General features: G+C 38.5%; 1 protein-coding gene across 8 annotated transcripts in view; it reads left to right on the forward strand.

Moving 5' to 3' along the window:
• MRPL39 (mitochondrial ribosomal protein L39) overlaps nucleotides 1–18,009 on the forward strand; it is a 227,299-nt gene that overhangs the window by 156,511 nt on the left and 52,779 nt on the right. For all 8 annotated transcript variants that reach the window (XR_009209756.1, XR_009209758.1, XR_009209757.1 and 5 more), the window contains exon 10: nucleotides 7,917–8,091. Coding sequence is in view for 4 of the 8 variants with exons in the window: in XM_058427707.1 (XP_058283690.1) it covers nucleotides 7,917–8,042 (126 nt within the window). In the remaining 4 variants the exon portion in view is untranslated. The remainder of the gene's footprint in view (nucleotides 1–7,916; nucleotides 8,092–18,009) is intronic.

Here is an 18,009-nt window from a genome sequence, read left to right on the forward strand (position 1 = left end):
CCGAATTTGACACCCTGACGAGATTGAGTTTTTGAATTGACAAGGCTGAGCAAGAGAGTTAGGGCTGCAATGGCTTCCCAAGGTTGTTGCCACTTGGATGACTTCTCCTGTTCTCTAGCTTCTGGCGGGGACACAGTGTGATGAGTACCTGGTAATAAGCATGGCATGGGGTGGTGGTGTGCTGCCGATGTTAGTTCCCATTCCAAAGTGTTTCTCCAATAGCTTGTATGAGGATGAGGGAAAGAAAATAATTCACTTGAGAAGAAGCAAAGTAGGGAGAAAAGGAGACCTATTTGTTGCAAGCAAATTTTACTGACTTGGTAAGCTCTGAAAGAAATCTGTCATGAGTATTTATCAGGTGTAATGGTTAATTTTAGGCGTCAACTTAAATGGGCCATGGGATGCCCAGGCATTTGATCAAACATTATTCTGGGTATATCAGTGAGGGTGTTTTTGGATGCATGAGATTAATATTTAAACTGATAGACTGAATAAAGCAGATTGCCCTCCATAATGTGGGTGGGCCCACATGGTTTGGTTCGTTGAAAACCTGAAGTGGACAAAGGCTCATCTTCCCATGAGTTAAAGGAAGCTCTTTCTGCTTGAGTGCCTTTGAGAGGGGACATTTTTTTTTTTCCTGTTTTTGGACCCTAACTGAAACATTGGCTTGCCCTAAGTCTCAAGCCTGCCAGCCTGAGCACTGGAACCATTAGCTCTCATGGGTTTCCAGCTTGCTGACTTCAGATCTTGGGATTTGTCAGCTTTATACTCATGGGAGCCATTTCCATATAATATATCATATTTCCATATCTCCTATTGGTTCTGTTTCTCTAGAGAACCCAGACTGATACATCATATGCCTTCATAATATGTCATATTACCAGGAAATTTTACTTTTGCAAATGAATCACATCTTTAATGTACTCACTGGCAGGACAAATTCTTTTCATCTAAACTAGATTTTTGTGACCCAGGGTGAATGTGTTTCCTATTTTTTTCCTTTCATGAGGATACATCTCATTAACACTTTTCAAATTTATCTTCAGTAACTGAATTAAAAATTTTTGTTGTACTCTTATGACACAGATGCCTGTGGTTCATCCCATCTGGTTTGTTTTGTTTGTGATGCTGCCGCATTTCCTTTCCCTTAACAGGCTCTTCCCTCCAATCCCCAAACTAAACCTTGGACCGACTCTCCACTGGACCACCAGCTACAATGTCAACAGCTCCACAACTTGCAAGTCTTGCCAAAGTGTTTTAAAGGATGATTTATTAAAGGAAAATCTAAATTAGCAATTGGATATATTCCACTATAGTAACTTAAGACCACTCATTAATTCTACAGTGACTTATGAGCACCTACCACTAGGCCAGGCTGGGGAAACAAAGGTAAAATAAGCAAACTTTTTCCTTGAAGAGGGGTGGCAGGAAAGCAGATATGAAGACTAAGAGGAAAAGAAAGTGCCTGATATTTATTGAGCATCTACCCTTTACCAAGCACTCTGTAAGGGGCTTTCCAATGAATCTTTATAACAGCTCTCTAAGGGAGGTACTATTATCCCTCATTTATGTATGAGAAAACCAAGGCTCAGGGAGGTTCTCCAGTTAGGAGCATAGAAATTATAGCTAGCATTCACTGAGCCTCAGTGACAGAGTGGAGTTAAAACCCTGGTCTGTCTTCATTTTTGTTCTTTCTGCTTCACCTTGCCTGTCTGCTCTAGACCTTCACTGCCCAATATGATGGCCACTAGTCACATGTGATTATCCAGCACTTGAGATGTGGCCAGTCCAAACTGATAAGTGCTAAAAGCACAAAATACTAACAAGATTTCAGAAATATAGTATGCATAAAACATAAAATATCTCATTAATAATTTTTATATTGATGACATGTAGGAATAATAACATTTAAGATACACTGGTGTATCAGGGCTCTCCAGAGAAGTGGAACTAATAGGAGATTATAATTAAATGTTATATATTTAATTTATATATGTAATAGGATATATACACATACACACATGTATATACATTTATTTATACACACATACACATGTGTACATACATATATGTACATGTAAATGCACACGCATTATGTGTATATAAATACACACATATGTGCCATATACTTACGTATATGTAAACACACATGTATATGTATATATACATATGTATGCATATACACATACATATGTGTATATACACATAATATATGTGTGTATATATGTAGGTGTATATACATGTGTATATACATAATATCCTGTTACATATATACCACACACACACACACACACACACACACACACACACACACACAAAGAATGAGAGACAGAGAGAGAGAGAGGACAAAGGAATTTATTTTAAGGAATTGGCTCCTATAATTATGGAAGCTGGCAACTCTGATATTTGTAGACTGTGTTAGCAGCCTGGAGATTAAGGTAAGAGCTGATGTTGCAGTTTTGAGTCAGAAATCCACAGGGCAGACTAGGCAGGCTGGTAACTCAGGCAGTGTTATGAACTGAATTGTGTCTCTTCCCCACATTCATATGTTGAAGTTCTAACCCCCAGTGAAATTGTATTTGGAGAGAGAGCCTTTAAGGAGGCAATTGAGATTAAATGGGACTGTAAGGGTGGGGGGCTGATACAATAGGACACCAGGGATGTTCTTGAACAGAGAAAAGGCCTTGTCTGCAAGCCAAAAAAAAAAAAAAAAAGCCACAGGAGAACCCAAACCTGCCAATACCTTGATCTTGAACTTCCAGTTTCCAAAATTGTGAGAAAATACATTTCTCTTGTTTAAACCACTCAGTCTGTGCTGTTTTGTTATGGGAGCCTGACATGGTTTGGCTCTGTATCTTCATTCAAATCTCATCTTGAATTGTAATCCCCACATGTTGAGGGAGGGACCCAGTGGGAGGTGATTGGATCATGGCGGCGGTTTTCTCCATGCTATTCTCGTGGTAGTGAGTGAGTTCTCACTAGATCTGATGGTTTAAAAGTGTTTGGCACTCCCCACCACCACTCTCTCCTGTTGCCTTGTGAAGAAGGTGCTTGCTTCCTTTTGCCTTTCACCATAATTGTAGGTTTCCTGAGACCTCCCTAACCATGCAGAACTGTGAGTCAATTAAGCCTCTTTCCTTCATAAATTTCCCAGTTTCAGGTAGTTCTTTATAGCAGTGTGAAAATGGACTAATATAGGAAATTGGTACTGGGAGTTGAGGCACTGCTATAAAGATACTTGGAAATGTAGAAGAGACTTTGGAATTGTGTAATGGGCAGAGGTTGGAAGAGTTTGGAAGGCTCAGAAGAAGACAGGAAGATGTGGGAAAGGTTGAAACTTCCTAGAGACTTGTTGAATGATTTTAACCAAAATTGTAGTGATATGGACAATAAAATTAAGGCTGAGGAGGTCTCAGATGGAGATGAGGAAGTTGTTAGAAGCTGGAATAAAGGTCACTCTTGCTATGCTTTAGCAAAGAGACTGGCAGCATTTTATCCCTGCCCTAGAGTTCTGTAGGACTTTGAACTTGAGAGAGAGAATTTAGGGTGTCTGGCAGAAGAAATTTCTAAGCAGCAAAGCATTGAAGATGCCTATTCTGGCTTTTTCTGAATGTGTACAGTCATATGTGTTCATGTAGAGATGATCTGAAATCAGAATTTATGCTTAAAAGGGAAGCAGATCATAAAAGCTTGGCAAATTTGCAGCCCATCCATGTGGTAGAAAAGAAAAACCCACTTTCTGGGGAGAAATTCATTCCAACTGCAGGATTTTCCATAAGTAGCAAGAGGCTGAGTGTTAAGAGCCAGGACAATGGGGAAAATGTCTCCAGGGCAAGTCAGAGATCTTCACAGCAGCTTCTCCCATTACAGGCCCAGTGGCAGAGGGGGGGAAAATAATTGCATGGGCCAGGCCCAGGGCCCTGCTGCTCTGTGTAGTCTTGGGATATGGTGACCGGCATTCCAGCTTCTCCAGCTCCAGCCATGCCTAAAAGGGGCCAAGGTACAGCTCAGGCTGTGGCTTCAGAGTGCAAGCCCCAAGCCTTGGCAGCTTCCACGTGGTGTTGGGCCTGCAGGTGCACAGAAGACAAGGGTTGAGCTTTGGGAACCTCTGCCTAGATTTCAGAGGATGTGTGGAAACACCTGGATGTCCAGATAGAAGTTTGCTGCAGATGCAGAGCCCTCATGGACAACCTCTACTAGGGCAATGTAGGGGGGAAATGTGGGGTTGGAGCCCCCATACAGAGTTCTCACTGGGGCACTGCCTAGTGGAGCTATAACAAGAAGGCCACCATCCTCCAGACCCCAGAAAGGTAGATCCACTGACAGCTTGCTCCTTGCTCCTGGAAAAGCCACAGGCACTCAATACCAGCCTGTGAAAGCAGCTGTGGGGGTTGTATCCTGCAGAGCCACAGGGGTGGAGCTACCCAAGGTTCTGGGAGCCCACTTCTTGTATCAGCGTGCCCTGGATGTGAGACATGGAGTCAAAGGAGATTATTTTGAAGCTTCAAGATTTAATGAATGCCCTGCTGAGTTTTGGACATGCATGGGGCCTATGGCCACTTTGTTTTGGCATTTGGAACAGGAATGACTGTACCCCCATTGCATCTTGGAAGTAACTAACTTGCTTTTGATTTTACAGGCTCCTATGTGGAAGGGACTTGCCTTGTCTCAGATGAGACTTTGGACTTGGACTTTTGGGTTAATGCTGGAATGAGTTAAGACTTTGGGAAACTGTTGGGAAGGCATGATTGGTTTTGAAATGGAAAAGGACATGAGATTTTGGAGGGGCCAGTGGTGGAATAATATGGATTTCCTCTGTGTCCCCACCCAAATCTCATCTTAAATTGTAATTCCTCTGTGTTGAGGGAGGTGATTGAATCAAAGAGCAGTTTCCCCATGCTCTTTTCATGATAGTGAATGAATTCTCACTAGATCTGATGGTTTAAAAGTGTTTGGCAGTCCCCTACACCTGCTTTCCTGCTACCTTGTGAAGAAGGTGCTTGCTTCCCCTTCAACTTCTGCTATGATTGTAAGTTTCCTGAGGCCTCCCCAGCCAGGTGGAACTGTGAGTCAATTAAACTTCTTTCCTTTATAAATAACCTAGGCTTAGGCAGTTGTTTATAGCAGTGTGAAAATGGACTAATACAAAGTCCTAGCAAAGATAATACAGGTAAATTTTTTATGTTACAGTCTTTTTTTTTTTTTTGAAATAGGATCTCATTCTTTTGCCCAGGCTGAGTGCAGTGGTGCAATCATGTCTCACTGCAGCCTCAACCTACCAGGCTCAAGTGATTCGCCCACCTCAGCCTTCTGAATAGCTGGGATGACCGGCACGTGACACCATGCCTGGCTAATTTAAAACATTTTTTTTTTTTAGAGATGGGAGGGTCTCACTATGTTGCCCAGACTGGTCTTGAACTTCTGGGCTTAAGTGATCCTCCTGCCTCATCCTCTCAAAGTGTTGGGATTACAGGCATGAGCCACCACACGAGCCTCTATGTTACAGTCTTAGCTCTTAAGGCCTTCAACTGATTGGTTGTGGCCCACCCACAATATGAAGTGTAATCTACTATACAGATTTAATTGTTAATCACATCTGAAAAATATTTTATTGTGCCATCTAGACTTTTGTTCAACCAAGCAACTGGACACAATAGGGTAGCCAGGTTGGCACATAAAACTAAACATCACAATTGGGTTCAATAAAGTATAGCTTTAAAATTATTTTCACTTGTTCCTTTTAATTTTTTAAAATGTGGCTACTAGAACATTCAAAATTATGTATGTGGCTCATATTTATCACTCACATTTTATTTCTATTGGACAGTGATGTTCTAGACATTTATGAAAACAAATGTATTCCAAGTGATTATCGAGGAATTACAGTACAATATGCTTGAGGCAATTGGTGAAGGCTTTGCAGAGATGGTAAGATGATGAAAGCACAGATCCTTGCATCAGAATGCTTAGGTTTGAATCTCTGCTCTGCCACTTCACTGTGATGCAGGGCAAGAAACTTAACCTCTCTGTGCCTCATTTTCATCATCTGTAAAATGAGGTAGTAATTAGATCTTCCACATGGGATTGTGGTAAGGGTTAAATGATTTCATATACTTAAGCATTTAGAATAGTATCTGAGACAGTAAATCTCTATAAATGTTAAAGAAGGTCTTGCCTGACCAAAAACTGGACAGAAGAGGGGCTGGGCAGTTCCCCAAGGGATTATTGAAAAGGGATGAATTTCACAGGGAGGGAACATGTAACTCTCTTCTTTGGGCTTCCCTTTGTGTCTTACCACAGGAAGATCAGCAGTAGAGTCTCAGTATGTTCTGTGGCTAAGAGTTCAACCACTTGCATTGAGTTTTGCGTCAGTTGGTGAATGACCAACATGTGTCTGGCAAAGCACTTGGCATCCCTTTTAGTCATTTTACCTGATCTCAGCAGCACCCATCCCTGCAGGACCCAGCCTCGTTTTTAAGATATTGCTTTTATTTCTTAAAATGTGTGTAAGTGGAGCCAGAGAGGAGAGAGAGGAGGGAGTGAAAACACTGAAAATGGGAAAATGAAAGACTAAAAGATATTTGCAAGACATTTGTCGGTTGCACAGCAATTCAATTTTTAAAACAAACCTGGCATTGAGATTTATACAGTTCATTTACTCAAAGAAGACTTCAAATTTTGTATTCCACTCCTTTGGGGACTAGTTGACACATTAAAATCCAAATATTACAAAATAAAATGAACTGAAGCATGAAATTAATATTTAGCATACAGATTTACTTAATTTTACTATTTAATAATAGTACTTGATTTTTAAAGCCTACTGCTGACCAAAAACAATGCAAATTATTTATTGTGGGCCACCTACTTACTTCTCAAAAAATCCTGAGAGGTACTTAAATGTTTACCCTTATTTTTACAGTAGGACCTGCAGCTTAACAAAATTAAGTAAATGTTCAAGTTTATACAAACAATACATAGCTAAGTCAGGAATTTCAACTGAATACATTGAGCTCCCATATTATAACACTCCAGTTTACAATACATAGTTTGTGCAACTATCAATTTCAAAATGCATGTATTAATTCATCACATGTTTACTCAGCACCTTCTTCTAAAGGCACCATCCTAGGCAGCATGTCCATTTGACAGTGTTTCCTTCTAAAACTGACAGTTTTGAAAATTAATTGCTTTAGAGCTAAAATGCAATTCGAATTATCACTGAATCCTCAGATGACTTTTGGTTGCTGTTATTTTAATTCAGGGTGAATTAATCCAAATGAAAAATGTCCCGGACATTCTACAAAATTTTTGCCCTTAATATTCAATTTTTTTAAATCAGAAAGGATAATTTAACCTTAGTAGGTTGTATGTGTAACAAAATTTATTCATTTCTTCTATGTTTTCAGTTTTGTTTACATATAGCCACTCATAATACCTTCTTACGATCCTTTGTATTTCTTTAGTGTTGGTCAAAATGTCTTCTTTTTCATCTCTGATTTTATTTATTTGAGTCTTTTCAATTTTATCTTAGTTATTCTAGATAAATGTTAGTCAATTTTGTTTATCTTTTCAAAAAATAACTTTGTTTTGTTGATCTTATAAATTATTTAAAAATATTTATTTCATTTATTTCTGTTCTGAGCTTTATTACTTCACTCTTTCTACTAATTTTGGTTTTAATTTGTTCATATTTTTATAAAAATGAGTTACCTTTAGTTGAAATTTCCAGTGAAAACTTAGAAATTGATCAATACCAAATTGATTTTTGTTTTTATTTCTGCCAGTAGATTAAAGTCTATCAAAGATTTAAAAATATTTATCCAAAGTTCAAAGGCTTAGTCTATGTTTGGTGATTATCTTACACTTTGTGCTCATAAAATATTTGGACTCTAAGCTTTCCATTGCATTTACAGAAAGCACATCAATGGATCGCTTCATTGGGTGTTTCGTCCTTCTTGTTTGATTCTTCTTTTTCTATGGAATGGAAGCTATGCCAAAGGGAAGCTCCTATCTTGTCCCATTCCTCTCCCAGTTGTTAAAAATATTCTACCCTTAAGAAGTATGAACATCAGCAAATCCATAAGCATGGTAAGTATGGCTATTTTCTTTTTTTAAATTTTGTGATTTTCTACTATTTAAACTTTTAATTTAGATTCGAGGGTACATGTGCAGGTTTGTTTTATAGGTAAACTCTCGTGTCATGGGGGTTTGTTGTACAGATAATTTTGTCACCTAGGTACTAGGCCTAGTACCCAATAGTTATTTTTTTCTCCTCCTCTCCTTCTTCCCACCCTCTGCCCTGAAGTAGGCCCTAGTGTCTGTTGTTCCCTTCTTTGTGTGCATGAGTTCTCCTGATTTAGCTCCCACTTATAAGTGATAGCATGTGGTATTTGGTTTTCTGTTCCTGCATTAGTTTGCCTAGGATAATATCCTCCAGCTCCATCTATGTTCTGCAGGAGACATTATCTCATTCTCTTTTATAGCTGCATAGTATTCCATGGTGTATGTGTACTACATCTTCTTGATCCAATCTGTCATTGTTGGGCATTTAGGTTGATTCCATATCTTTGCTATTGTGAATAGTGCTGCAATGAACATTTAAATGCATGTGTCTTTATGGTAGAATGATTTATATTCCTCTGGGTATATACCCAGTAATGGAATTGCTGTGTCCAACAGTAGTTCTGCTTTTAGCTCTTTGAGAAACCACCATATTGCTTTCCACAATGGTTGAGCTAATTTACGTTACCACCAATAGTGTATAAGTGTTCCTTTTTCTTCACATCCTTGCCAGCATCTGTAAGTTTTTGACTTTTTTATAATAACCATTCTGACTGGTGTGAGACAATATCTCATTGTGGTTTTAATTTGCATTTCTCTAATGATCAGTGATACTGAGCTTTTTAAAATATGCTTTTTGGCTGCATGTATGTCTTTTCTAGAAAAGTATCTGTTTATGTCTTTTGTCCACTTTTCAATGGGATTGTTTGCTTTTTTCTGTAAATTTGTTTAAGTTCCTTGCAGATGTTGGATATTAGACCTTTGTCAGATGCATAGTTTGCAAACATTTTCTCCCATTCTGTAGGTTGTCTGTTTACTCTGTTGATAGTTTCTTTTGCTGTACAGAAGCTCTTAAGTTTAATTAGATCCCATTTGTTAATTTTTGCTTTTGTTATGATTGCTTTTGCTGTCTTTGTCATAAAATCTTTGCCCATTCCTGTGTCCAGGATGGTATTGCCTAAGTTGTCTAGGGTTTTTATAGTTTTGGGTTTTACATTTAAATCTTTAATTTATCTTGAGTTGATTTTTGTATATGATGTAAAAAAGGAGTCTAGTTTCAATCTTCTGCTTATGACTAGCCCGTTATCCCAGCACCGTTTATTTAATAGGGAGTCATTTCCCCATTGCTTGTTTTTGTCAGCTTTGTCAAAGACAGTCATAGGTATGTGGGCTTGTTTCTGGGCTCTCTATTCTGTTCCATTGGTCTATGTGTCTGTTTTTGTACCAGTACCGTACTGTTTTGGTTATTGTAGCCCCATAGTATAGTTTGGAGTTGGGTAACATGATGCCTCCAGTTTTGTTCTTTCGCTTAGGATTGCCTTGGCCATTTGGGCTCTCTTTTGGTTCCATATAAATTTTAAAATAGTTTTTTTTTTTTAGTTCTGTGAAGAATGTCACTGGTAGTTTGACAGGAATGGCATTGAATCTGTAAATTGCTTTGGGCAGTATGGCCATTTTAATGATATTGATCTTCCTGTCCATGACCATGGGATGTTTTTATATTTTTTGTGTATGTCATCACTGATTTCTTTGAGTAGCACTTTCGAATTCCCATTGTAGAGATCTTTCACCTCCATGGTTTGCTGTATTCCTAGATATTTTATTCTTTTTGTGGTAATTGTGAATGGGATTCAATTCCTGATTTGGCTCTCAGCTAGGCTGTCGTTGGTGTATAGAAATGCTAGTGATTTTTGTACATTGATTTTGTATCCTGCAACATTGCTGAAGTTGTTTATCATTTGAAGGAGATTTTGGGCCGAGACTATGGTGTTTTCTAGATATAAAAACATGTCATTTGCAAAAAGGGATACTTTTAATTCTTCTCTTCCTATTTAAATATGCTTTATTTCTTTCTCTTGCCTGATTGTTCTGGCCAGACCATCCAATGCTATGTTGAACAGGAGTGGTGAGGGAGGGCATTCTTGTGTTGTGCCAGTTTTCCAGGGGAATGCTTTCAGCTTTTCCCTATTCAGTATGCTGTTGTTTGTGGGTTTGTTATAGGTGGCTGTTATTATTTTGAGGTATGTTCCTTTAATATTTAGTTAATTGAGAGTTTTTAACATGAAGAGATGTTGAATTTTATCAAAAACCTTTACTGCATCTATGGAGATAATCATGTTTTTTAATCCTTTAGTTCTGTTTATGTGATGAATTAGATTTATTGGTTTGTGTACATTGAACCAACTTTGCATCCCAAGGATGAAGTTTACTTGACTGTGGTAGACTAGCTTTTTGATGTGCTGCTGCATTTTGTTTACAAGTATTTTGTTGAGGATTTTGCATCAATGTTCATCAAGGGTATTGGCCTGAAGTTTTCTTTTTTCATTGTGTCTCTACCAGGTTTTGGTATCAGGATGATGCTAGCCTCATAGAATGAGTTGGGGAGGAGTCCGCTTTCCTCAATTTTTGGTGATAGTTTCAGTAGGAATGGTACCAGCTCTCTGTACATCTGGTAGAATTCTACTGTGAATCCATCTTGTCCTTTTTTTTTTTTTTTCTTGGTAGGCTATTTATTACTCATTCAGTTTCAGAGCTCATTATTGGTTTGTGCAGGGAATCAATTTCTTTCTGGCTCAGCCTTGGGAGGGTGTATGTTTCCAGGGATTTATCCATATCTTCTAGGTTTTCTAGTGTGTGTGTGTAGAGGCGTTTGCAGTAGTTTCTGATGGTTATCTTTGTTTCTGTGGGGCCAGTGGTATATCCTTTCCATCATTTCTAATTGTGTTTATTTGGATCTATTCTCTTTTTTTCTTTATTAGTCTAGCTAGTGCCTTATGTTAGTAATTGTTTCAAAATGCCAATTCCTGGATTCATTGATCTTTTTTTTTTTTTTAACAGTGGAAGTGAGACTTTAATGATGGTCTTGCAAGATTGGGTGTTTAGTAGCACACCCAGCACAGTTTTTTTTTTTTTTTATTATACTTCAAGTTTTGGGGTACATGTGCACAACGTGCAGGTTAGTTACATATGTATACATGTGCCATGTTGGTGTGCTGCACCCATTAACTCATCATTTAACATTAGGTATATCTCCTAATGCTATCCCTCCCCGCTCACCCCACCCCACAACAGGCCCCGGTGTGTGGTGTTCCCCTTCCTGTGTCCATGTGTTCTCATTGTTCAATTCCCACCTATGAGTGAGAACATGTGGTGTTTGGTGTTTTGTTCTTGCGATAGTTTGCTGAGAATGATGGTTTCCAGCTTCATCCATTGATCTTTTAAGGTTTTTTTGGTTTCAATTTCCTTCAGTTTAGGTCTGATTTTTGTTATTTCTTGTCTTCTGCTAGCTTTGGGATTGATTTGCTCTTGCTTCTCTAATTCTTTCATCTGTGATGTTAGCTTGTTAATTTGAAATCTTTCTAACTTTTTTACATGGGTATTTAGTGCTATAAACTTCCCTCTTTACACTGCCTTAGCTGTATCCCAGATATTCTGGTATGTTGTAGCTTTGTTCTCATTAGTTTCAAATAATTTCTTGATATCTTACTTAATTTCATTGTTTACCTAAAAGTCATTCAGGAGGATGTTGTTTAATTTCCATGTAATTACATGGTTTTGAGCATTTTTTTTTTTAGTCTTGACTTCTATTTTTATTGCACTGTGATCCAGGAGTGTGTTTGGTGTAATTTTTTTGCATTTGCTGAGGATTGTTTTATGTCCAATTATGTGGTCAGTTTTAGAGTATGTGCCATGTGGTGATGAGAATAATGTATATTCTGTTGTTTTTGGGTGGAAAGTTCTGTAGAGGTCTAGCAGATCCATTTGGTCCAATGTTGAGTTAAGGTCATGAATATCTTTGTTAATTTTCTGCCTCAATGATTTGTCTAATACTTTCAGTGGACTGTTGAAGTCTCTATTATTGTGTGGGAGTCTAAGTCTCTTTGTATGACTCTAAGAACTTGCTTTATTAATCTGGATGCCCCTGTGTTGGGTGCACATGTATTTAGGATATTTAAATTGTTGAATTGAACTCTTGTTGAATTGAACTCTTTACATTATGTAATGCCCTTCTTTGTCTTTTTTTTTAATCCTTATTGATTTAAAGTCTGTTTTGTCTATGATTAGGATTTCATCCCCTGATTTTTTCTGATTTCCACTTGCTTGGTAGATTTGCCTCCATTTTTTTTTTTTTTTATTTTGAGCCTGTGCGTGTCATTATGTGTGAGACTGGTCTCTTGCAGCATACCGTTGAATTTTGCCTTTTTATCCAGCTTGCCATTCTGTACCATTTAAATGGAGCCATTTAGCCTGTTTATATTCAAGGTTAGTATTGACATGTGTGGTTTTGATCTTGTCATTGTGTTGTTGGCTGGTTACTATGCTGGTTTGTTTGTATTGTTGCTTTATAGTGTTACTGGTTTGTGTATTTAAGTGTTTTTGTATTGGCCGGTAGCGGTCTTTTCTTTCTATATTTAGTGCTTTCAAGATCTCTTGTAAGGCAGGTCTGGTGGTAATAAACTCTCTCAACATTTGCTTATCTGAAAAGGATCTTATTTCTCCTTTGCTTTTTTTTTTTTTTTTTTTTTTGAGATGGAGTCTCACTGTCGCCCAGGCTGGAGTGCAGTGGCGTGATCTCAGCTCACTGCTCCTTTGCTTAGTAAGCTTGGTTTGGCTTGATGTGAAATTCTTGGTTGAAGATTTTTTCCTTAAAAATGTTGAATATAGGCTCCCAATCTCTTCTTGCTTGTAGGGTTAGAGCTGAGAGGTTTGCTGTTATCCTGATGGTGTTCCCTTTTTGCAGGTGACCTACCCTTTTTCTCTAGCTGTCTTTATCATTCTGTTTTTCATTTCAACCTTGGAAAATTCTGATGATTATATGTCTTGGGGAGAATCTTGCAGGGGTTCTCTGTATTTCCTGAGTTTGACTGTTGGCCTCTCTAGCCAGGTGAGGAAGTTTTCATAGATGATATCCTAAAATATGTTTTTTAAGTTGTTTGCTTTCCCCTCATCCCTTTTAAGGATGCCAGTGATTCGTATATTTGGCTTCTTTACACGATTCCATATTTCTTGGAGGTTTTGTGCATTCCTTCTCATTCTTTTTTCTTTATTTTTGTCTGACTGTCTTATTTCAGAGAATCAGGCTTCAAGTTCTAATTTTCTTTCTTCAGCTTGGTCTGTTCTGCTGTTAATACTTGTAATTGTGTTGTGAAATTCTTGTAGTGTGTTTCTCAGCTCTGTCAGCTCTGTCAGGTTCTTATATCTACTGGCTATTTAATCTTTCGTCTTCTGTATCATTTTATTGTGGTTTTTAGTTTCCTTGGATTGGGCTTTGCCACTCTCCTGAATCTCGATGATCTTCATTTCTATTTATGTTCTGAATACTGTCATTTCAGCCAGCTCAACAGGGTTAAGAACCCTTGCTGGAGAACAGGTGCAATCATCTGGAGGACATATGACACTCTGACCATCTGAGTTACTAGTATTCTTGCATTGGTTCTTTTTCATCTCTGCATGTGGATGTTCCTTTAACTGTAGTGTAGATTGCTATAGTCAATAGACTTCTTTTCTGCATGTTTTTCATGGAGCTGAGCCTTTGTGCAGGGTCTTTATTTGTAGCCGGCTTTTTGTCTTTGGTTTCTCAAAAGAGTCTGTTAATGAGGTATTTTTGGTGTTGAAGCCTTGAGGTGTGATCGAGTAGGTGGTACTTAGGTATATTGATCAGTTGGTGGGCTCTTGCTCAGTCATGTGGCTTCCTTATATTTTCTCACAGTTGCAGCCATGCCCCTCTCAATACTCTGAGTGTAGGCTCCTCTCCCACTTGAGTGCTGGCTATAGAGCCCAGCTTGGCACTCCTGGACTGCCCACCACAGCTCTGGGGCAATCTGAGTTTATGTTCCTTTTACAACATGGAGACAGCAGAGGAAGAAATGTTAGTGGTGGTTGCAGCCACAGTCTCCTTTTTAAAATGATGAATTTTTATCATGATTGTTTTTTGGTTTGCTCTTACCTCCCCAGATGCTCTGTCTCTGACTCCTTTGCACATTCAGTCCTTCCCTGGGTCGAGCTCAATCTTTGTCTCTCTCCGCACTCTATGCTCTCCCTGCTAGGAAATCTCTTTACACTTTCATGTAAAGCCTGAGTTAATACAGAGACTTCATAGAATTCACAATTTGTCTTTGTAGTACTGGCTTTCCTACTGAGCTCCAGACATGAATAATTAGGTGCCTGCTTGATTCTTCCACTTGTATGTCTCAGAAACATCCCATTTTCAACATGTCCCCCAAAATATCACAATCTCCAAGGCCTCCTATCACACGTCTTGTTCTTTTTCAGTGTTTCAAACTTGTATCTAGTTCCAAAGCATGAAACCTTTGAGTTACCTCTTATCCCTTCCCTTTATTCTCCACATTCAACCCAACCCATCAATACATCAGTTTTTTTCTTATAGTTGATCTAATAAATTCAACAGGATAATAGGATAATAACTTGACTGGGCATAATTAAAAAGAGAATTAGGGGATTTGAAGAAAATGCAAAAATGTTTTCTCTATAGTGTACATAGAGAAATAGAGATTTTTTTTTTTTAAAAAAGGAAGAGTAAAAGATGTTAAAAGATGAGTAATATATTGAGGATTTTTTTTTTTGAGACAGAATCTCACTCTGTTGCCCAGGCTGGAGTACAGTGGCATGATCTCAGCTCACTGCAACCTCTGCCTCCTGGGTTCAAGCGATTCTCCTGCCTCAGCCTCCCGAGTAGCTGGGACTACAGGTGCATGCCACCAAGGCTGGCTAATTTTTCTTTTTTCTTTTTTCTTTTTTTTTTTAGTACAGACAGGGTTTCACCATGTTGGCCAGGATGGTCTCAATCTCCTGACCTCATGATCCACCCGCCTCAGCCTCCCAAAGTGCTGGGATTACAGGTGTGAGCCACCACGCCAGGCCTTTCTTTATACTTTAAGTTCTGGGATACATGTGCAGAATGTGCAGGTTTGTTACCTAGGTATACACACGCCATGGTGGTTTGCTGCACCTATCAACCCGTCATCTACATTAGGTATTTCTCCTAATGCTATCCCTCACCTAGGCCCTCAACCCCTGATAGGCCCCAGAGTGTAATGTTCCCCTCCCTGTGTCCATGTGTTCTAATTGTTCAACTCCCACTTATGAGTGAGAATATGTGGTGTTTGGTTTTCTGTTCTTGTGTTAGTTTCCTGAGAATGATGGTTTCCAGCTTCATCCATGTCCCTGCAAAGGATATGAACTGATCCTTTTTTATGGCTGCATAGTATTCCATGGCATATATGTGCCACATTTTCTTTATCCGGTCTATCATTGATGGGCATTTGGGTTGGTTCCAAGACTTTGCTATTGTGAACAGTGCTGCAGTCAACATACATGTGCATGTGTCTTTATAGTAGAATGATTTATAATCCTTTGGGTATATACCTAGTAATGGGATTGCTGGATCAAATGGTATTTCTGGTTCTAGATCCTTGAGGAATTGCCACACTGTCTTCCACAATGGTTGAACTAATTTACACTCCCACCAACAGTATGAAAGCACTCCTATTTCTCCACATCCTTTCCAGCATCTGTTGTTTCCTGACTTTTTAATTATTGCCATTCTAACTGGCATGAGATAGTATCTCATTGTGGTTTTGATTTGCCTTTCTCTAATGACCAGTGATGATGAGCTTTTCTTCTTATGTTTGTTGGCCACATAAATGTCTTCTTTTGAGAAGCGTCTGTTCATATCCTTTGCCCACTTTTTGATGGGGTTGTTTTTTTTTTCTTGCAAATTTGCCTAAGTTCCTTGTAGATTCTGGATATTAGCCTTTTGTCAGATGGATAGATTGCAAAAATTCTGTCTCATTCTGCAAGTTGTCTGTTCACCCTGATGATGGTTTCTTTTGCTGTGCAGAAGCTCTTTAGTTTAATTAGATACCATTTTTCAATTTTGGCTTTTGTTGCCATTGCTTTTGGTGTTTTAGTCATGAAGCCTTTGCCCATGCCTTTGTCCTGAATGGTATTGCCTAGATTTTCTTCTAGGGTTTTTATGGTTTTAGGTCTTACGTTTAAGTCCTTAATCCATCTTGAGTTAGTTTTTGTATAAGTTGTGAGTAAGGGGTTCAGTTTCACTTTTCTGCATATGGCTAGCCAGTTTTCCCAACAGCATTTATTAAATAGGGAATCATTTCCCCATTGCTTGTTTTTGTCGGGTTTTTCAAAGATCAGATGGTTGTAGACAAATGGCGTTATTTCTGAGGCCTCTGTTCTGTTTTGTTGGTCTAAATATCTGTTTTGGTACAGTACCATGTTGTTTTGGTTACTGTAGCCTTGTAGTATAGTTTGAAGTCAGGTAGCATGATGCCTCCGGCTTTGTTCATTTTGCTTAGGATTGTCTTGGTTATAGCAGCTCTTTCTTGGTTCCATATGATATTTAAAGTTTTTTTCTAATTCTGTGAGCAAAGTCAATGGTAGTTTGATGGGGATAGCATTGAATCTATAAATTACTTTGGGCAGTATGGCCATTTTTACAATATTGATTCTTCCTATCCATGAGCATGGAATGTTCTTCCATTTGTTTACGTACTCTCTTATTTCCTTGAGCAGTGGTTTGTAGTTCTCCTTGAAGAGGTCCTTCACATCCCTTTTAAGTTGTATTACTAGGTATTTTATTCTTTGTAGCAATTGTGAATAGGAGTTCACTCACGATTTGGCTCTCTGTCTATTATCGGTGTATAGGAATGCTTGTGATTTTTCCACGTTGATTTTGTATTCTGAGACTTTGCTGAAGTTGCTTGTTTGTTAGCTTAAGGAGCTTTGGGGCTGAGATGATAGGGTTTTCTAAATATACAATCATGTCATCTGCAAACAGAGACAATCTGACTTCCTCTTTTCCTATTTGAATACCCTTTATTTCATTCTCTTGCCTGATTGCCCTGGCCAGAACTTCCAATACTGCGTTGAAAAAGAGCGGTGAGAGGGCATCCTTGTCTTGTGCTGGTTTTCAAAGGGAACGCTTTCAGCTTTTGCCCATTCAGGATGACATTGTCTGTGGGTTTGTCATAAATAACTCTTATTATTTTGAGATATGTTTCATCAATACCTAGTTTACTGAGAGTGTTATCATGAAGAGGTATTGAATTTTATCGAAGGCCTTTTCTGCGTCTATTGAGATAATCATGTGGTTTTTGTCATTGGTTCTGTCTATGTAATGGATTACGTTTATTGATTTGCAGATGTTGAACCAGCCTTGCATCCCAGGGATGAAGCCGACTTGATCATTGTGGATAAGCTTTTTGGTGTGCTGCTGGATTCAGTTTGGCAGTATTTTATTGAGGATTTTTGCATCGATGTTTATCAGGTATATTGGCCTGAAATTTTCCTTTTTTTGTTATGTCTCTGCCAGGTTTTTGTATCAGGATGATGCTGGCCTCATAAAATGAGTTAGGGAGGATTCACTTTTTTTCTGTTGTTTGGAATAGTTTTAGAAGGAATGGTACCAGCTCCTCTTTGTACCTCTGGTAGAATTTGTCTGTGAATCCATCTGGTCCTGGGCCTTTTTTGGTTGTTAGGCTATTAATCACTGCCTCAATTTCAGAACTTGTTATTGATCTATTCAGGGATTTGACTTCTTCCTGGTTTCGTCTTGGGAGGGTGTATATGTCCAGGCATTTATCCATTTCTTCTAGATTTTCTAATTTATTTGCATAGAGGTGTTTATGGTATTCTCTTATGTTAGTTTGTATTTCTGTGGGATCAGTGATGATCTTCCCTTTATCA

This window comes from Hylobates moloch, unplaced genomic scaffold (assembly GCF_009828535.3).
Source record: "Hylobates moloch isolate HMO894 unplaced genomic scaffold, HMol_V3 SCAFFOLD_14, whole genome shotgun sequence".
NCBI classification, from domain to species: Eukaryota; Metazoa; Chordata; class Mammalia; order Primates; family Hylobatidae; genus Hylobates; species Hylobates moloch.